Source organism: Juglans microcarpa x Juglans regia, chromosome 3D (assembly GCF_004785595.1).
Source record: "Juglans microcarpa x Juglans regia isolate MS1-56 chromosome 3D, Jm3101_v1.0, whole genome shotgun sequence".
Classification (NCBI taxonomy): domain Eukaryota; kingdom Viridiplantae; phylum Streptophyta; class Magnoliopsida; order Fagales; family Juglandaceae; genus Juglans; species Juglans microcarpa x Juglans regia.
The window spans coordinates 3,626,607-3,645,587 of record NC_054598.1 but is presented as its reverse complement, the minus strand read 5'-3'; the positions used below and the strand labels follow the sequence as shown (position 1 = coordinate 3,645,587).

The following is an 18,981-nucleotide window of genomic DNA, read 5'->3' as shown; positions in this document are numbered from 1 at the left end:
GATATCTCATTTTCTGCAAGTTTCATGGGCCGTGGGCTCGTAGACATGGGAAATTCTTCATGGGATTAATTCCCAGAATTGCACTTCCCTTTTAAGTTAAATTCTCTCTCTTTTTCATCTTATCCATTTTCTTTGTCCTACTTCATCGAACCTTTCATTTATTATTATAATTTTTTTCATTCAAACCCGCTTCCCTTTTATTAGCAACAGGGTGTTGGAAATTTGTATCATGATTGCAGAACCGTATTCTTTATAAATGGTAGGAAAAATTTTGATTCTCTAGATTTCGGGTCACTGCTGCACCGATTACACAGAACAGAGGAAGATAAAGCAAGAGAAATAAAAAGAAAAACGAATTAGAATCTTATGACAAATAACTTGTATGATTCTGACTCTATTGTTAGCAAATTCCAAACGAAAATTAAAGAGAAAAAATTTATTAAGCAGCTAATCATAAAGGTCAGCATCCTCGTGCCCAGTTGAAGATGCAAATATATTGGGATAACTGGGCACTATTCATGACTCTGAAGACTTAAACTCATTTCTAAAAGCTCTGGAATGCTGCAAGCATCGAGTAAATGCTTGGTACTTGTAGATGTCAATATCTTTTACACTCCCGGAGAACTTCAACGATTACTCAAAGTGAGAGACCTTGATTTCCGTCAATTTTATCTTCAGAATCCCCTTTCACAGCATTAGTCTTGCTTTTCTTCTCCCTCTCAATTTCCTTCTGAATGTGCTCTCCAGTAGCATATTTGCAAGCTCTATGGCATATTTCTGTGATATCAGCCCCACTAAAGCCTTGGGTAAGCTTGGAAAGTGCTGCAAAGTTGACATCATTTGATACGGGTGATTTTCTCAAGCAGGCTTTGAAAATTTGTAGTCGTGATCTCTCATCTGGTAGAGGGATATAATTATAGATCAATTGATCAAGGCGACCTGGCCTCAGAAGAGCTGGGTCAATTATATCAGGCCGATTGGTTGCCCAGATAATGAAGACGGTTTTCTTGGATGATAATCCATCCATTTCAGTGAAGAGCTGATTCAGAACCCTGTCAGCAGCACCATTGGCATCTCCAGTTATACTTCCCCTGTGAATGGCAATGGAGTCAAGCTCATCTAAAAACAGGACACAGGGTGCAGACTGGCGAGCCTTTTCAAAGATATCCCTAACATTGGCCTCACTCTCTCCAAACCACATTGTGAGTAGCTCAGGACCCTTGATGCTAATGAAATTGGCTTTACATTCATTAGCAATAACCTTAGCCAGGAGGATTTTACCACAACCTGGAGGACCATAGAAGAGAACAACTCTAGAAGGTTGCATGCCAAACTTCTCCAACTTTTCAGGAGGCTCCACTGGATATTGAACAGTCTCTTGAAGCTCCCTCTTCACACTCTCAAGTCCACCAATGTCTTCCCATCAGTCTCACGCAAAGCAGAGGCGATGCTGGTTCTAAGAGCAGCACTAAAGTGATCATTCGTAACAACCGTGGAGTGGAGAATCTCAGTATCATTGGTTTCATCCTCTAAATCAATTACATCCGTCTTCTCTCTGATACATTGCAGTACAGCTTCATGCAAAGAGCGGCAAGATCTGCCCCAACGCACGCCCATGAGTTTCCTTTGCCACCTTTTCCAAATTAACATCTTCAGAAAGCTTCATCTTCCTTGTGGACACGAAGAATCTCAAGATGACCAGCAGCATCAGGAACATCAATCTCAATCTCCTTACCAAACCTCCCAAACCTTCTTAATGCAGGGTCGATACAGTTAGGCCTATCTGTAGCTCCAATAACAACATGTGTCTGGGACTTTAGCCCATTTATCAGTGTTAAAAGTTGGGAAACAATCCTCCTTTCTAGCTCTCTATTTGTCTCTTTCATGTTTAGGAGCAATCGAATCAATCTCATTCAAAAATACAATCGACGGTGCATTCTTCTCGTTTTCAGAAAAGGCTTTTCTCAGGTTGCGTTCGTTCTCATCTGCCATCATACTCATAATCTCAGGCCGATTGATACAAACGAGGAAAGAACCCATTTCATTAGCAATTGCACTTGCTATCAGCATCTTCCCGGTACTGGGTGTTGGGTTAGTGAATTCTAATTTATTGTTGTGACGATCCGACTTGATGATCTTCGATAAAAATTCGTTTAGATTTTTTAGTGATTTTCGTGAAACTTGTGCCGTTGATGACTACTAATAATGCGTGAGCAGCTTTGTAATATCTCGTTGAATTCTTGCTTGTAAATTTATATATATATATATATTTAATTTTTTTAAGAAGTATATATGAAATGGTTTTGTTTTGGTACAAGTAATCCTGCATATAGAATTGAACGTACAATTTTAATGCATTAATTCGCAATTAAATTACGTAAGAATAGTGAATAGATTTCGTGACACTCAAATCAACCGAGTAAAGTCATTTATCATCGGTCGCGACCTTTACAGAAAAAAGATTTTTGTGGATTTAAACAGTAAATTGAGATGAAAGTTGAATAAAATATTGTTAGAATATTATAATATTCTTATTTTAAGATTTAAAAAAATTAAATTATATATTATATTTTGTGTGATAATTGAGTAAAATTACAACAATGAAATGAGATAAAATAAAATACTTCTTGTATTGAGCTTTAAATGAAATATTTACATAGACTTAAAGCACAAATTAAAAATTAATTAACTCTCTTATTCGTGAAATGAATATTTTATAATATATATATATATAGAGGGAGAAATGTTTTAGTTGATTTTTTAAGAGTAAAATTATAAAGGAAAAATCTCATCCGGTTTTTTATCACACGAAGCACGGACTCTGATGTGACAAACCCGATTTACTTACATTCCGGATCAGTGGCTAAATCCCCATCCTCTCTTCCCCCCATGAATCCCTAAAGAAAAATCTCTCGCCACGACAATCATCTTCCTCATCTGAAAACTACTACCGTGAGTCTCCAATTTCTCTCCATTTCTCTTCCTTTTTCTTTGTATCTGGTGGGATTTTTATCACACGATTCTTTGGTAGCCCCTAATTTTGGCCTCGTGTATAAGCCTTTGTGAGTTCTAATCATGAACATAATGTTTCATGGGCTCTAATCATCGTCACTTTTACATCATCTTCTTCTTTTGAACAGGTTTGGCAGTTATAACCATTATGCTGGTAACCACCTGCCTGATGTCTCCAGTCAGTCCTTTGCTGGCACAGAAGCATCTTCCTAAGCATTTTGCTTTATAGATATGCACGTATGTTTTTGTGTCTATACTGAGTGTCTTCTATTCTAGTAGTTTTTTTGTTGGTTCCGATATATGTATCGTGTTACAGTTAATTGTAAATGGATCTTGTAGATATGGTAAGATTTGAGTATGGTAATAAATGTTAAAATTTTTATTTGTGAGAATGGTACTGTACGTGTACCGGTGGTTGTAACAGTGGAGATTTGTTTGGTACTGTACTTATACCATTTATTTTGTAATGATATTTGATTGGAGAGAAGGCCAAACTGCATGGCAATATCTTCTTTGGCTTGCCTATCTAGTGGATCCTCTAACTATCGTTTAATGATTTATCTAACAATGTCATAAAAAAGGATTAAGGATTCCAAAAGCCTCTTTTATTGACTTCACCAGAATGCACCATTCTAAGAATTAAATTTTCCTCAGGTTAAATTTCCTTTGGTTCTAATCTATTGTTCAAATGATAAATGCTTCTTCATATCTTTATCACTTCTCCAGCATCAGCTAGTTTTCATCTACACTGGATAATTACCAATCAATTCCACTCTCATCCTATATGCCGTAGTCCAGCAGGAAACCATAGACATCAATATGCTATATGCCGTAGTTCCATCACTATGACAAGTGTTTTCAATATGCAGTAGTCACTATGACAAGTGTTTTCAAGTTAGTTTCTACGAAGTCATAGCAGTTACAGAGGCCATAGCTAAAAATAAAGTAAGCCTCAGGGGCAACATCATTTATTGTAGCCTAGAAATAAAAACACACCTCAGAAATGAAATAATTACAGCCATTCACACGATGTAAAAACAAATTCAATGCATCAAGAGATCCTCCAGATTTTCACAAAATCTGTACAGTTTTTACAACCACAACTTACAAAAGAAAGCCTCCAGATTTTTACAAAATCTGTACATTTTTTACAACCACAACCTACAAAAGAACGTCTCCAGATTTTCACAACATACTTCAAGAAACCCATAAAAAATAGAACAATGATTTTCGTACAAGTAGAACACCCACAAATCTGTACATTCTTTACAACCACAACTTCCAAAAGAAAGCTTCTAGATTTTCACAACATACTTCAAGAAACCCAACAAAAATAGGATAATGATTTTCAATTACAACCTCACATCTCATCATTGCCCAATGGTATTTGTTGTGTGACAGTACTACATTGGGTTCCAACAGTAACATCTTCAATGTTAGCACCAACTTGACTGTATGGGACCTCACCAGCTTGACTATATGGGACCTCGCCGGACCTCGCCAACTTGACTATATGGCACCTCGCCAACTTGTTCATCGTCAAATATTTTCCTTCAAATCTAATTTTTAAAATGAAAATACACATCTATTAGAAATGAAACAAACAGTAGACATCACATATATACAATTAATAGAAAAAAATTTAGTACCTATTTTTTCTTTCTCTTGGTTGCAACCTTCTCCGCGTTAAAATGATCAAGGTTCAAAATAATAAAATACGCTCATGCATTAAAATCCAAATTCCATTTGAGACTGATGAATATAACTACCATACTAGATGAGTTTTCCCCACCCTTTCGAACAGAGGCAGCATCTTGTATAAATGACTTATATTTAATTACACATTGTTTTTTTTTTACAAGTGAAATACAACGGCAGAGATTTAATTACACATTGTTATTGGCACCTACAGTCAATTTCCGTTTCTTTTTCTCATCTATCACATAGTTTTTAAGGCCAATTCTAATATAACGTTTATTTGGGCAGTTAGATCTCATCTATAATTCTTGTACAAATTTACTCATCTGAAATAGAAATAGTGCAAGTACCATTATAAACTAATGGATAGTCCCTATTTAGCATCATATCATCTTCTATGGAATCGAAATACCAATCTCTTGCATTTTTTTTATCATTTACCTCTTTTCTAAAAGAAAAAAAATGAAATAATGAAAAACACAATTTCAACGAATTTTTCTTCTATTTCAACACAACACTCAAAGAAGAATGAAGAGAAGTCCTGCAAACAAAACAAAAAAACGTTTTGAATTGAACAAAAGATGTTACATGTTTGCAGTAAGTAAGCAAATGTTTGGCATCCACCAAAACAAAAACATAAAATGGGAACCACCACCAAACATAGAATTTGGATTGAGATCTTCCCTACATTTTCTTAACAACCAAACACGTATCCAAAAACAGAAAAAAACAATGGCTAAGAAGAAACTGAGAAAATACCCAAAATCAGCAACCAAAATACACAAAAAATCCAAATCCAGTAAAAAAGTGTATCGCAAATCCAAAAAACACAAAAACACACAAAATGAGAAATATAATGAAGAGAAAAAAAAAAAAAAAAAAACCTTCTTTCGGTCTGTTTTTATCCTTGTCGACGGCACCAGATGGCGGCATTCGGAGGATGAGCAGTGCGACGAAATCGTACGAAAGAGAGACAGACTTGGACGGAAGGGTGGGAGGGAGGAAACGCGGGGAGGGGGAGAATTGTATTTTGATTTCAATTGGTTAATTTGGTTCTACTAAACTCAAAACGAGCGTTTCATTAAAAATATATATATATATATACATATGTCAGGTCAGCTGGTGTGTGTAAGTTGCGGCACTCTAGGTAGTTGTATAGAATTGCTATAAATCGATATAGTTTGATGATTAAATTATAAATTTTTTTGATTATAAATTAAATTTAACATTTCACCTACAATTAGGTCAAGTTGTCTGCGTGTCATGTCAACGAGTCTTTGTTCGCTGGCGACATGCTGCCATCACGGATTAATTAAGAAAAGCTAACGATTAATTAAGAAAAGCTAACAACAGTCCTTATCAAGGAAAATCAATGCCTCAATCACGAGATATAAAAATTGACACCAAAAAATAAACAATATTTAATATATTCCTTTTTGTTACTTATTATCTCCAAATATTATATATTATATTTTTTTAATTTTAATTTTATTAAATTAATTAAATTCTTCTATTCAACTTTTATATACCATATATTTGATAAGAAAATAAAAATAAAAATAAAAAATTATGTATGATGAGAGTTTTTCTTTCTCTAAACTTAAACCACTCAAACAAAAGCCAACTTCTTCTTCTTTTTTTTTTTTTGAAATTTCCATATCCATTTATTGGTCCCCCACATATATAATTAGGGGGGGCTAAACTTAGATCCCAGCACTGATCCTAGTACAAATGAAAGCAAAACATAGATGCTTGGTAACGCTAACATGACAAAGACTCGTACATATATATATATAATACTCGCTGGATCTAATGGCAAGTTAGCTAGCTAGACAGCAGTGACGGCGATTTTCATTCCGGATTGGCAGTGACCAGTAAAACTGCAGATGAAGAAGTTTTGCCCCTTCACAAGCTTGATCCGGTCTTTCCCTGTCTGATACACCTTTGAACCTCGTGGGGTCGTGCATGCATTATAACCTACTTTGCTCACAGCAACCACGTTGTGAGCTGCAGGGCTGTAGTTGAACACTGCAATATATAATTATTTCAAGCGCCCCCACGATCAGTCAATCTATACCATAAACTTGTCGTAAAAAGATTTTTAAAAAAATGGTGTGGGAATTAGTTATATTCCAGATTTAGACTGGGTTTTATCTGTTTTGTTAATGATTGTCTATTCCTTTTTGTTTGTTTCATTTTCTTTTCCTTTTTTTGCCCAGAAAAGTTTACTGTAATAAATTAGCTAATCCCCTTTCTGGAGGACTTGATCGTTGAGAAAAATAAATTATTTGGCCAGAAGAACTACTAACCAAGGATGTCACCAGCACGGAAGCGCTTTCCCTTGGGCCAGCCAGAAACGTTGAAGGTCCAACCACCAGCACCTCCAACTGTGTAGGTGGCTGCATGAGCCATCTCAGAGTGCAGCAGCATGCACAACAACACTGTCACAGCCATTGCACTGCCTCTTCCCCGAGCCATCTTTGTTGAATGCTGAGAGAGATAGAGAGAGATGTAGAGAGAGAGAGAGAGAGAGAGAGAGAGATCAGTGTGAAGAACTCTGCTGAGGAAGTTGGCCCATTTATGGAGGGGTGGTGGTGGAGTTGCTGGGGCCCCCGTTTGGATTGACATAATTACAGAAGACAGAGTTTGGGTCAGAGTCATTAATGTGTTCTGAGCTTTAAAGTTTGAACACGGTGATCTGCCACGAGGAAAATCCTGCCAACTTGTGGACTGAGGCGGACCCAAAAAAAGTTTTCCGTGTTATTGACAATTTGTGACCATGGTGGTTGGGTGGCACACACTTTTGGAAATGGGTAATGACCTTAATCATCTTTACTATTCTTTTATTATCTAATTATTATTTTTTATTTTGTTATAATTTAAATCTGAATTAAAAATCTTAAAAGAAGGTCAATTTTAATAAAATTAAATTTATTTTTAATTAAATTATATGATTTTATTTCTTTTAAATTATACAAGAATGTTATTTTATGAGATTTTTAGTCTAGATTTAAAGAGTAAAAGAAAAAAAAATAATTAGATAATAAAGCAGTAGTGAATGAGGTATAAAGATATCATTACCCATTGTAAATATATACCATGGGCATTGCTACACAACAGTCTTTAGGCTTGACACATTTTTCTCTTCATTGATTTTGTTACTAAATATATTAGATTATAAAATATATTTTATTGTGAATATATATTTAATGTAATATTTTAACCTATATTAATGGGTAAAACTTACTTTTATAAATTACTTTTAACATTTATATAAAATGAATGAATGAATGAGACATTCTCCTAGTAAAATATATTCAACTTGTTTATCATCATAACGTGGTCAGTGGCTAGCTGATGAGAGTTCCCCAAAAAGTGAGAAATTATAAGAGAATGAGCCTTAACCACCCACCACCACCACCACGGTCCGAAATTGTCAATAGCTTGGAAAGTTTTGGGTCTTCTCAGTCCAAAAGTAGTAGCTTTTCCGCGGGGATAGACTCAATTGTTTGTTAGTTCCGCACATTTAATGAAATCAATGGATAAAAGAAAATTGGAACAGTCATGTTGAAATTGAATACACCCACATGACGACATATTTTATATAAAAAGTGTTAAATTTAGGCAACAAAAAATATTTATGAAAGTAAACTTATAACGTCTACTTTATACCGGATAATAAGGCAAAGGAGGCCCATGTACTGATAAGAGCATTTAGTTACCGTGGGCCCATAAAATTAAGCCCATCTTTACCTTTATATTTGGAGAGGTACGACAGCTTCATCACGCTCGTATTCTTTGTTCGTATTATGTGACAATCGTGCCAATAGCCAGGCAAGCAGTTTTTTTTTTTTTTTTTTTTTTTTTAAAAGAAAGAAAATCAATAATTATCCTTGGTTTTAGTCAACAAGTCTGTCAAATGTTTAACGAAAATGCTGAAGTGGCATATCATGGGGAGTAGGTTTGTTGAAAAAACAAAAAATATTATAAAAACATAAACAAAACAAAGCAAAAGATAATATATAAAAAAAATGTAATGAATACATTCTTATATATTAAATACAAAAGGCTACAAAAAGCATAACCAAAAATTTAAAAATAATTTAACACTAAAATATTAAAAAATTAAAATAAAATAGGGAGAGGGGTTCCAGACTCCGGCCTTCCCATGGAGGGAAAGCCCTTCCCTAGGCACACCTTGCTTGCGATAGAAGGGTGGGGCCATCCTCTCTTCCATGTGTCGGCAAAATCTTAACAGCCTGGTGAGAGAGCAATAGTCAAGGACGCTACCTCCGATGGCTAAAACGGCGGAAAAAGAAGTCTATAGAATTTACTTCAGCATTTATTGATGCTGCAAAATGCAACATTAAATAAAGACCATAAAAATATCCAAGTTTTTGTAAATATAATAAGTAGGTCCCGCAACATTAAATATTAGTGCATGTCTCAATATTAAATACAGTAAGGTTGTCAAAGCCACGAGGCTGGATTGACATAACTTCTAGTTTTTAAAATAGAGGTGTGGAATTCGAACCCTCTTCTAAATGTATGTATATATATATATATATATATATATATATATAATTAAAAAAAAAAAAAAAGTGTAAGGTTGTGTCTATATCTCTACTACTAGTAAGATGTATTTATAGAATCCTGATGCACATCAAATAACATAGAACAGCCCCAAGGGGGAGATAAAGCCAACGAAAAATAGAAAAGGAACGATTCACAAAATAATGGGGGCAAAGACCAAGTTGTATAGAACAAAACCTAGGAAGTGGGATTTAGCTGATGATCTTAACGCGGACAACTCAGCTCTTCCTTGAGGTTCTTCACGGCCTCCAAGACTCCGTTCTGCAAGTAGAGGCAAAAATTTAGCAATGTAAGTTAGCTGCTGTTGTTAGGCGCATATTTTTGTGTTGGTGTGTTTCCAAATAACGGGTCAACAGTCAGTTTGTGAGTTTATTTTATGTAATTTCTTTGTATTTGTAGCAGTTTTCTTTGAAGAATAGGTGTTACCTCTAGAGAAATTCTGCCAGCAATTTCTACTGCACATGCTTTGACTCTAGGAGACAATGCATTATTGATGGCCCTTGATAGCACAGTTGCAGCTTCTTGGATGCTAATGACATCATCTTTATCAGGAAGCAAGTGGCCTTTATTCAGTGGTTCTGGTGCAACTCCAAGCCAAAACATCCTCTCAGCCCAATAGAACTGATCTAGTATAAACGGACATACTACCTGTCATGGTGTTACATAGGAGAAACGAGAGAGCTTACTGCACCATAATAAGCCACAATGAAATAATTTTTTCATTAACTATCCAATGGCAGTGCGCATGGCCCAGCTAAACGAAGTAGGACCTAAAACACCAAGAGCTTCAACACAGCTTCATCCAGTAAGCAAAGCTCGCTAAACTAATGTCTGTCATGAAATACATAACACATGCAAAAGACAGGCACAACTACACATGCCAAATACTTGCAAAAACTGAGTGGTTATAACAAAATTCAGAGGCTACCCCGGTCCTCTTTAAAAAACTAATGTCTTGCATGTGTCAACAAGAATAGAAAAGGAATTTGTCCATTTTTGGGGTTCTGGATAGACATGAATTGCAATGAGATACTGAACTCTAAACTTATTCCTGATACTTTCCGTTAAAAACCCTGATTGACCTAATCCCTTTCACATCAAACCCTAACCCTAATTTCTCACATTAGAGTTAAAAGTTGTGGCTTCAACCACCATCCTTTATCAGGCTGGTTTCCACCGCTTTGCCAAATGAGGCATCAGTTCATTCAACTGAAAGGCTTTGGTTTCCTTCCTTAACAATTTCATCAGAGATTTTGAGCTCAAATACAACTTTTTAATTTTTTTTCCCTTAACAAATACTCTTTCTTGGGATACCCAGTAATGATAATATGAAGAGGGACTATCGACAGAAAACATCATATATCTCCAAATCCAATTTGATAAATCCCAAAATGTAGCTATCCTAAGCGCGTCAGAATTTTTAAAAATGTGGCAGACTTTTCATTCTCAACTCCCACGACATAGCAGCTATTTTTTCACGTCCATTATTTCCACCAATACAGCCATTTTATGAAAGTTTTAGCAGCTAAACCATGTGAACATTACATGACATTAACAACAATGACAACATAGAAGTAAACCATTTAGAGTCACATCTAACCTGTGGGATTCCCGAATGTAATGCAGCAGCAGTTACTCCACTAAACTTACACAACGACAGGCAAAACCAAGCAGACATTAGTACCTTGCTTATTGCATATTTTTAATTTCAATACAAAACACAACAGAATATTCCTACCTGCCACCATGATGAATTGCAGCCAGACATTGTGGAAACAGCCACTTGTATGGCATGGAACTATTTATACGACAAGAAGGTCAATTTCCAAAGAGGAAAGCAATGATCAAAATCACTCTATGGAAAGGATATCCAGAATCAGCAAAAGGTACCGCATTGTACATTGATGCATGTGCTATCTGTTTTATGATGCCATCAATAATATGGTGACAATCTTCAAGCAAACGGCACTATGAGTGAATTGCTCTTTCAAGAAACAAGTGTTATATAGCACGTGCTTTGCACATGGAGCTGTTTTACCGGTGATAAGATTACTAGAAAGTTATGTAAATATTTATTGCATGACCCTAAATAATGCAATATAAAACTCACTCAACCATTTCAATAGAACTTAATGTAATCCAAGCTTCCTAGTATTCAAGAGACACACTCACCCAGTGAAGCAGAAGAGTTGACCATCAAAGATAGAGATGCAATCTTCACTAAGTTGTCTTTGACTTAAATGTGACGATGCTTCTGCAGCAATCATACGGACAGCTGAAGCTAAAGGTTCAAAGCCAGCTGTAAAAAGAATAAATCTGTAACTAGTGATCTCTATTACAGTTTGAAGAACACGAAGAAATGCTTGAGGATTCTTCAAAAAACCCATGCTGCAAACAAAAAGAGAAACTCATTTCAAGAAAGTAAAGAAGGCCAATGAAAACAATAATGCTATGATAATAAAAATGGTGGTAGTCCAAGAACTTCATGATTCAAACAGGAGCTACGATAATCAATAGGCTAGACCTGCTATAATTGCATGGTGATATTATGACCTCATTAACATTGTCAACTGAGATTAACCAAGGCTTCTGGTAAATGAGCTCCATGTTGACAGTTATGAGAGAAGTCAAGAACAAAACAAAATTAAGTAACTCGCCTTCCAACAGAACTCAGCCCAACAAAAATAGGCGGTGTTGATGGAGCCTCCAGAAAATTTTGTAAAACAAGGTGAGCTGAGCATAGTACATCTTTTATCTGCAGATGCCCTGAAGAAACAAGGGCTGAAATTTCACTGCACTTCTTACATGAGAACTGCCATTCTATAGGCAGAAACCAAAAGCCACAAACTCGGACAGTCGAAGGCCAATAATCTGTTCATGTTGTGAAATAAAAAGAGGGATGAAATTGTAGGAATACCTGAAAAATAAATGAATCTTTCATCACAGGGCACACAATTTTCTGCTTTAAAAAGAACAGGGGAAACCTCGTAGTTTATGGCAAATGACTTCATTATTTTTCATTCATGGTCGGAGGTCAAATTCACCTACAACCACTCCTACTTGGTTTCAAAATTTTTCGGAAACTAGCAATAAAACATCTACCAAGTAGAGTTCATAATATATGGATAATCATGGAAGCGTTGACAGGACGCAATCATATGGATAAAATTATACTAAGCCGAATTGATACCATTAACTACATAAGGCACTCTGTAGTCATAGGCAAATTTCCAAGGTGCCAAGATAAGGTTTAATGTCTCTTTCATAGCCTGGAAATATATTATCAACCAGTAGTGCAATTGTAGGCATATGTCAAAATTTGTCCTACATCAAACAGTCAATCAAACCTCAATTCTGAAGCATTTTTTTTATCGGATCAAAGTATTTTATTCATAAAAATAGGTAAAACCCAAGTATACAGGGAGTATACATGAGAAATACTTAACTAGAGTTTACAACTGACAGTAAAAAGTCATGGACACTTAGTCCGTTACAAACAATGGCCCCCACCCATAAGAACAATGTTTTAAGGAAAAAGACTTTCAGCTCCTCCATTGTCTTCTTGCAGTTTTCGAAGCTTATATCATTTCGTTCCCGCCATAGACACCAACACATGCAAATAAGGACCATTTTCCAGATTGTTGCGACTTGTCAATTCCCTCGGAGATCTCTCCGACTAGCTAGAAAATCCACCAATCTAAAAGGCATGACCCACGATACACCAAGTCCTGTAAAAAAATAGTCCCACAAGGTCTTCGCCATCTCACAATGTAGAAATAGATGGTCTACTGAGTCACCCTCTTTCTTACACACTACCACCAGTCCAACAACATTAACCAACGTTTCCTTAAATTATCTATGGTAAGAATTTTGTCCAATGCTGCTGTCCAAATGAAAAAGGCAGCTTTGGAAGGAGCTTTCGTCTGCCAAATGCTCTTCCATGAAAATGAATGTATGCCTGGACTCGTTAAAATTCTGCGAAGTGATTTGACAGTGAATTTACCTTTCATGGAAGGGCTCCAAATCCTCCGATCCATGGTACTCTCAGTCATATGTACAGAATTCAGTGCTGCAAAAACTCTGTGATCTCCTCCAACTCCCAGTCTTGAGCCTACCCTAATGAAATCAACATTCCATTGAGGGGAGCCACTAGAAAAAAACAAGTGGTCCGCTATCGCTGCATCCTTCACTCGAGCAAGCCCAAATATGGCAGGGAAAGTGTCTTGAAGACTTCTTTCACAACACCAGTTGTCATGCCAAAATCTGACACGAGAGCCGTCACCCACTACAATATGTGTATGTCTCCGAAAGAACTCCCAATTTTTCCTTATGTATTTCCATAGACCCACCCCATATGGGCCACATACCTCATTCGAATACCAATTACCCTATTCCTCCCCAACCTGTGCATCTATAACAGTCTTCCACAAGGCCCTTTTTCGTGTTGATACCGCCGCAACCATTTACCTAATAAAGCTTGGTTGAACTTCATCAAGTTGCGAATCCCCAGTCCACCCCAGAAATTGGAGTACAAACCATTGACCAGTTAATCAAATGGGCCTTGAACTCATCCCCCAAATCACTCAACAAAAGGTCGCATTGTAGCTTCTCAATACGGTTGGCAACCTTTGCTGGTAGCGAGAGCAAGGACAAAAAATAGGTGGGTAAGTTGGAAAGAGTGATTTTAATTAAGGTGAGCCTACCACCTTTAGACAAATACAACCTCATCCAAGATGCTAGTTTGCGTTCCACTTTCTCAATCACTACATTCCAAATCTGCACAGATTTAAAGGGAGCACCCAAAGGTAAGCCAAGATACTTCAAGGGTAGAGAAGATACCTTACATCCCAAGAGGGAGGCTAGAGCTATCACTTAAGGAACAGTCCCCACGGGTACCAGTTCAGACTTTGAGAGATTAACTTTCAAACCTGAGACAGCTTCGAAGGAGAGAAGTAGAGCCCTCAAATATCGGATATGCCCGAGATTTTTTCCACAAAAGATGAGAGTATCATCCGCAAACAATAGATGAGAAATATTAATAGAACCATAATTACCATTCCCCACAGAAAAACCATAAAGAAATCCACTTTCCACGAGGCCCACAATCATCTGACTGAGAGCTTCCATGACAAATAAAAAGAGCAAGGGAAAGAGTGGATCCCCCTGTCTCAAGCCATGTGAGAAGTAAAAAAAAAACTCACTAGTGAACCATTCACTAATATAGAAAAGCGAACTATTGAGATGCAAAATTCTACCCAATTCAGCCATTTCTCACCAAAGCCAGATCTTGTAAGTAGATAAAATTGGAACTTCCAATTTATATGATCATAGGCTTTTTCCTTATCTAGTTTGCAAAGTAACCTCGGTTCTTGAGATTTGAGTCGTCCATCCAACACTTTATTAGCAATTAAGACTCTAGGATTTGTCTGCCTTTGACAAATGCATTTTGCGGCTTCGAGATTAACTTTTCCATCACTGTACTCAATCGGTTTGCTAGCACTTTGGATAGAATCTTGTAAACCCCATTCACGAGGCTTATGGGACGATAGTCTCGAACATCCATTGATCCCGCCTTATTGGGAATAAGCGTTAAAAAGGTAGCATTCAGACTTCTTTCAAAACTAGCATTACTATGAAATTCTTGGAACGACTTTGCGTGCTTCTTCTTCTTCTTAAACAAATTTTAAGATTATGTGCCTAAAACTACCAAAAAAGGCTGCAACTGTCTCCTCACCCTAAACATTTTACCATGCTTCTAGTAGTATTAGGTTCATGCCTCGACATACACCAGATTTTCACCCTTTTTTTTAATAAGTAAAAAGAGAGATAAATAACCAGATTTTCACCCTTTGCACACAAGAAAAAATACTAATAGTATAAGTTCAGAAAATTTTGAAATAACAAGGGCAACAAGATAAGTATACCAGGGCATTCAACAACTTCTTTGCTAAATCCATACCTGTAAACAAATTAGAGAAAAGTTAGATATTGGTATCTGTACATTTAGAGGCAAAGAAACAAATTCATTATTGTAATGAAGAAACCTTATTAGATAAGGAGGCTGTTCAAACCAACTCATCAATGAAGAGTAAACTACTCATCATCAGTAGTAAACTTTTGTTTTAAATGCATGGTCCATTCACTTAAAAAGAAAAAAAAATTCATGTTGCAGCGAAACATAAATAAAAATAATGAATGAAAAAAATGCTTCATAACTCACAGGCATCAAACATCCACAAGCTCTTTTAAACCAAATGGACAGACCAGCACCTTTGAATACACAAGTAACAGGGCTTGAGATGTTCAACCGATGCTTGAGAAGACAAACATACTGACACATTTTTGCCCCATTTTACACTACACAAGACTTCCTGTTGATGTAGCCATTTTCCACTTATTTTAGATAAGTAATAGTTTTACAAAGAGAATTACAAAAAAGAATACCTCACAAAACATAACTTGATGTTGTACGTTAGATGTACTTTACAAAAAACAGATCTTTACAATCTAAGATGCCGCATCAAGACACATTAGTTTATACAGTAGTTTTTTCTTATCCCTTTTATGGATCTAGCATTTTCCTTATTTTATTGTATGAAGCTCCCAACTTACAATAAAAGGGGAGATGGAGGTCTATCATGCCATGTGGGAAGAGCTGTTACTGGATCCTGAGTTCAAGAAAGAAGCACTTGGATGAGTTCAAGCAGAAAACCAGAGAAGCCTTGTAGCTCTGGACAGCACAAGCGCAATCACATTTTGATACATTATATACATATAACTCAGTTATTCATGAAATCAAATTCATATTTGATAGGTCATTCATGGGAAAAAAAATATAGCAGTAGTTAAAATTTGAGAGAGAGAGAGAGAGAGAGCACAAACTGTAAAAGGGCAAGGACTCAGATTCAAATCATCATATCTCCATGATCCCCAATTTTCAGTGAAAAGAGGCCACATCCAATGAATGACGTCTTTCCAACAAACCTATGTGTAGGGCAATATAATAAATTAATATAAAAATCGTGGATGTCAAGCCTATGTGAATAAGAGAGGAGCAGAACATAATAAAATTGTAAATCATGTGACTTGGGGAAATAGCATTTACAGCAGTAGCATAATTCCAGAATTTCTACCAAGAAATATGAGTACCTTGTTAATGGGAGCTTCCTGGAGATATCTATATAAAAGAGGTTCTTCTTTTCTAAACTGGCGCTCAAATGATGAAGGAGCACTGCACAGTAAATTCAGATAAGACTAATGCAACCCATGCATAAGAGGTTTTGGCTCAAAAATCCCAAGTGCTGATTACTGGTTCCAGGCCGTCGCTGGAGATTTTCCAGCAACAAAATAGGGCCTTTTGGAGTCCCACAAGTCCCCCCTACCTTCTAGAAAAGAAACACATGGGGTAGTAAAAATCTTACTACAAAGAAGTTACAAACTAACGTAGTTATCGCCACATGTATCACATGGATCCAGCATCCGTGAAGTGGGTGCACGGAGCATGCAACTAATGAATACAACACATTACACTAGGTACCATGACAAAGAACCATGTAAGCTTGTATCCAAATAGATTTGAGTCTCGAGAGAACCCACTTTAAGCAGAAAAAAATGTTGACAGTATAGTTATGTGCACGTCATCTTTCCCAGAACCCCATTTAGCAGAGACCAACACTGGGTAATAACCGTTTTTTGATCAGTTAACTTTCATGATAAATTTGCTATCTTTTAAAGAAGAGCTTCTCCTCTTCCTACAAAGTCAATTTGCAGTAACATTTGAGTTTTCCTTAGTGGAGAGACTCTTGTTGCATTGACTAAAATGAAAAACAAAAATTGAGGCTAGCTAGACACAACAGAAAACACATTATTACATGATGAAGTTCTTGGAATACCTATAGGGGACAACATATGGAGCCACAACTATGCAACGGACACGGAACATTTCCGCAAGGCTCCACCCTTCCTGTATCATTGAGCAGAGAAGATCTTTTCAGGTATACTCTCTCTCTCTCTCTCTCTCTCTCTCTTATAGAAGGCTATATTTTATTCATGCCTATCACTTGAGAGAGAGAGAGAGAACACAAAACACAGAAGACACACAGTAAAACATTTATCTAGCATTTTCCACGACATATCACACGCACCCACTCTCTCCTACCATCACCATCATTGACAGCATGATGGCTAAAAAGACTTTCTGTAAGAATAATCATCATGTAGTGATAGCAGAGAAATTACATGTTCAACTTGAAAGGGATGATAATTTTTTTTAACAAAAAAAATCTAATAATTTTTTCACAGAATGCAAGTTTTATGCAAGTATTATGATCTCCCTAAACATTTCCAAAGTAAAGTGTTTCAAGTCTTTTGTGAACAATCTTGATTCAAAACTGCCTCTAGCAGGACGGTATTTCAATAATAAAAGCTTCATCAACTGTTTAGTGACTTCTTTACGAAATTTATTTTGACTAAAATTTTAAATACAAAAAATACCAATGCAAAGAAGTTTATTGCAATGAAATCACCCTCCAAGCTTGGGCCACATCCAAATATTCTCTGAACTACAGAATAGCATTCCTGTCTATGTTCTCTTTTAACTATTCTTTTTTGCAGCAAAAATGACAACTCCAGTGAGGCTGGTCCTAATAAGATAAAAGGATCCATGAGATATTGGCAAAAGCGTCTAGATGTAAACTTGTTTGTTATCATAGACACAACGAATTTTATCCATAAAAGTTTAACTTCATACATTAGAATAACAAGAACTCTAGAGTGAGCAATCCAAACCTGTAGTAGTCTCATGATCTTGATCAGAAGAAAGAACAGGGGGTGATGAAATTGGATAATAAGCAACATGTTTCTCTCCCAAGTGATGACCTAAGTTCTGCATCCAAGAAATCATGACATTGACAGGCTTTGTTCAAAGTCCCATTGATTAAATTTTCAAAAAATTCACAACACAATTTAAGGTAATATTATGTTGATTTCTTCAGAGGTCTAAATAACGATCAATCAATTTTTATGAACCCAAAGGCAGGCTATATTCCATTAAATAAATGGTGTAACAGAATATGCATATAAAGACCAACTCAGTAGGTGAAAGCCTGAGTAAAGACTGATGTTCTTGGGAAACCTCAGCTTAATTTTTGAGTCGAAGTTTGTGTAATGAATTCCTCATTGGTTGCTCTTTTGATGGCATGCCAGCTTGTGATTTGATTACTTGGTTTCAAGGTGCAGCCTTTTGGCTTGTCTTCATGTCTTCTATTCTCGTTATTTAATTATTGATGGAATGAACTCCTAAATAAAAGATGATGGGGGTCGGGATGGGTTACAACTGAAAAAACTTTATAAAGAATTATTTTAATTTTTCGTTCTTTTACAAGATGTTTGTGTATTATTTTATATCTTGCCATTCCTAGCTCAAAATCATTGATTCAGGTCTGAAATAATATCAGCAAATATCTTTAAGTGATAAAGATTAGTTAATTAGGAATTTCAAAACTTCAAACGAATCGGGCACAAACCTCGTGTGCTGAATGAGTTATCAGGACAACACTGTATTGTTCCTGGTCACAAGCAAACGCTGCAGCAATGGCCTGAAAAAAAGAGGGGGGGGGGGGGGGTGTTGGTGGGAAGAATATTGCAACTGTTACGAAGGGCACTATCGATATCCACTTA

At 36.3% G+C, this 18,981-nt stretch overlaps 2 protein-coding genes, 1 long non-coding RNA gene and 1 pseudogene across 6 annotated transcripts in view; 1 reads left to right on the top strand and 3 right to left on the bottom strand.

Annotated features, from left to right (window-relative positions):
- Nucleotides 1–516: 516 nt before the first annotated feature.
- LOC121254203 lies at nucleotides 517–4,549 on the bottom strand (annotated as a pseudogene).
- Nucleotides 4,550–6,353: 1,804 nt separating this feature from the next.
- LOC121255507 (basic blue protein) lies at nucleotides 6,354–7,256 on the bottom strand. Its single transcript, XM_041155871.1, has 2 exons — nucleotides 7,020–7,256; nucleotides 6,354–6,738 (listed from the first exon to the last, which is right to left on the bottom strand). The coding sequence occupies exons 1-2, from the start codon at nucleotides 7,186–7,188 to the stop codon at nucleotides 6,539–6,541; spliced, it is 369 nt and encodes a 122-aa protein (XP_041011805.1). The 5' UTR covers nucleotides 7,189–7,256; the 3' UTR covers nucleotides 6,354–6,538.
- A 1,356-nt stretch (nucleotides 7,257–8,612) lies between these two features.
- Nucleotides 8,613–18,981, bottom strand: part of LOC121255400 (sterol 3-beta-glucosyltransferase UGT80B1) — an 11,093-nt gene continuing 724 nt past the window's right edge. The window contains exons 2-16 of one of the 4 annotated variants that reach the window (XM_041155701.1): nucleotides 18,828–18,899; nucleotides 18,091–18,187; nucleotides 17,797–17,945; nucleotides 17,196–17,266; nucleotides 16,453–16,534; nucleotides 16,186–16,287; nucleotides 15,916–15,971; nucleotides 15,228–15,262; nucleotides 11,961–12,174; nucleotides 11,476–11,691; nucleotides 11,042–11,101; nucleotides 10,904–10,943; nucleotides 9,730–9,951; nucleotides 9,481–9,564; nucleotides 8,613–9,068 (exon numbers count right to left, since the gene is read on the bottom strand). In XM_041155701.1, the coding sequence (XP_041011635.1) occupies nucleotides 9,508–9,564; nucleotides 9,730–9,951; nucleotides 10,904–10,943; nucleotides 11,042–11,101; nucleotides 11,476–11,691; nucleotides 11,961–12,174; nucleotides 15,228–15,262; nucleotides 15,916–15,971; nucleotides 16,186–16,287; nucleotides 16,453–16,534; nucleotides 17,196–17,266; nucleotides 17,797–17,945; nucleotides 18,091–18,187; nucleotides 18,828–18,899 (1,473 nt within the window). In that variant the 3' untranslated portion in view covers nucleotides 8,613–9,068; nucleotides 9,481–9,507. Of the gene's footprint in view, nucleotides 9,069–9,280; nucleotides 9,565–9,729; nucleotides 9,952–10,903; nucleotides 10,949–11,041; nucleotides 11,102–11,475; nucleotides 11,692–11,960; nucleotides 12,175–15,227; nucleotides 15,263–15,915; nucleotides 15,972–16,185; nucleotides 16,288–16,452; nucleotides 16,535–17,195; nucleotides 17,267–17,796; nucleotides 17,946–18,090; nucleotides 18,188–18,827; nucleotides 18,900–18,981 lie in introns of those variants that run through there. The other 3 variants (XM_041155703.1, XM_041155702.1, XM_041155704.1) reach the window with 3 other exon arrangements.
- LOC121255526 overlaps nucleotides 18,773–18,981 on the top strand; it is a 19,603-nt gene continuing 19,394 nt past the window's right edge. Inside the window, exon 1 of the long non-coding RNA XR_005938784.1 lies at nucleotides 18,773–18,784. This is a non-coding gene — a long non-coding RNA (uncharacterized LOC121255526). The remainder of the gene's footprint in view (nucleotides 18,785–18,981) is intronic.

Coding starts and splice junctions, on each gene's coding strand:
- LOC121255507 (XM_041155871.1), bottom strand. CDS start 7,188: ATGGCTCGGGGAAGAGGCAGTGCAATGGCTGTGACAGTGTTGTTGTGC. Junction 6,739..7,019: donor CCGTGCTGGTGACATCCTTG/GTTAGTAGTTCT, acceptor TATATATTGCAG/TGTTCAACTACAGCCCTGCA.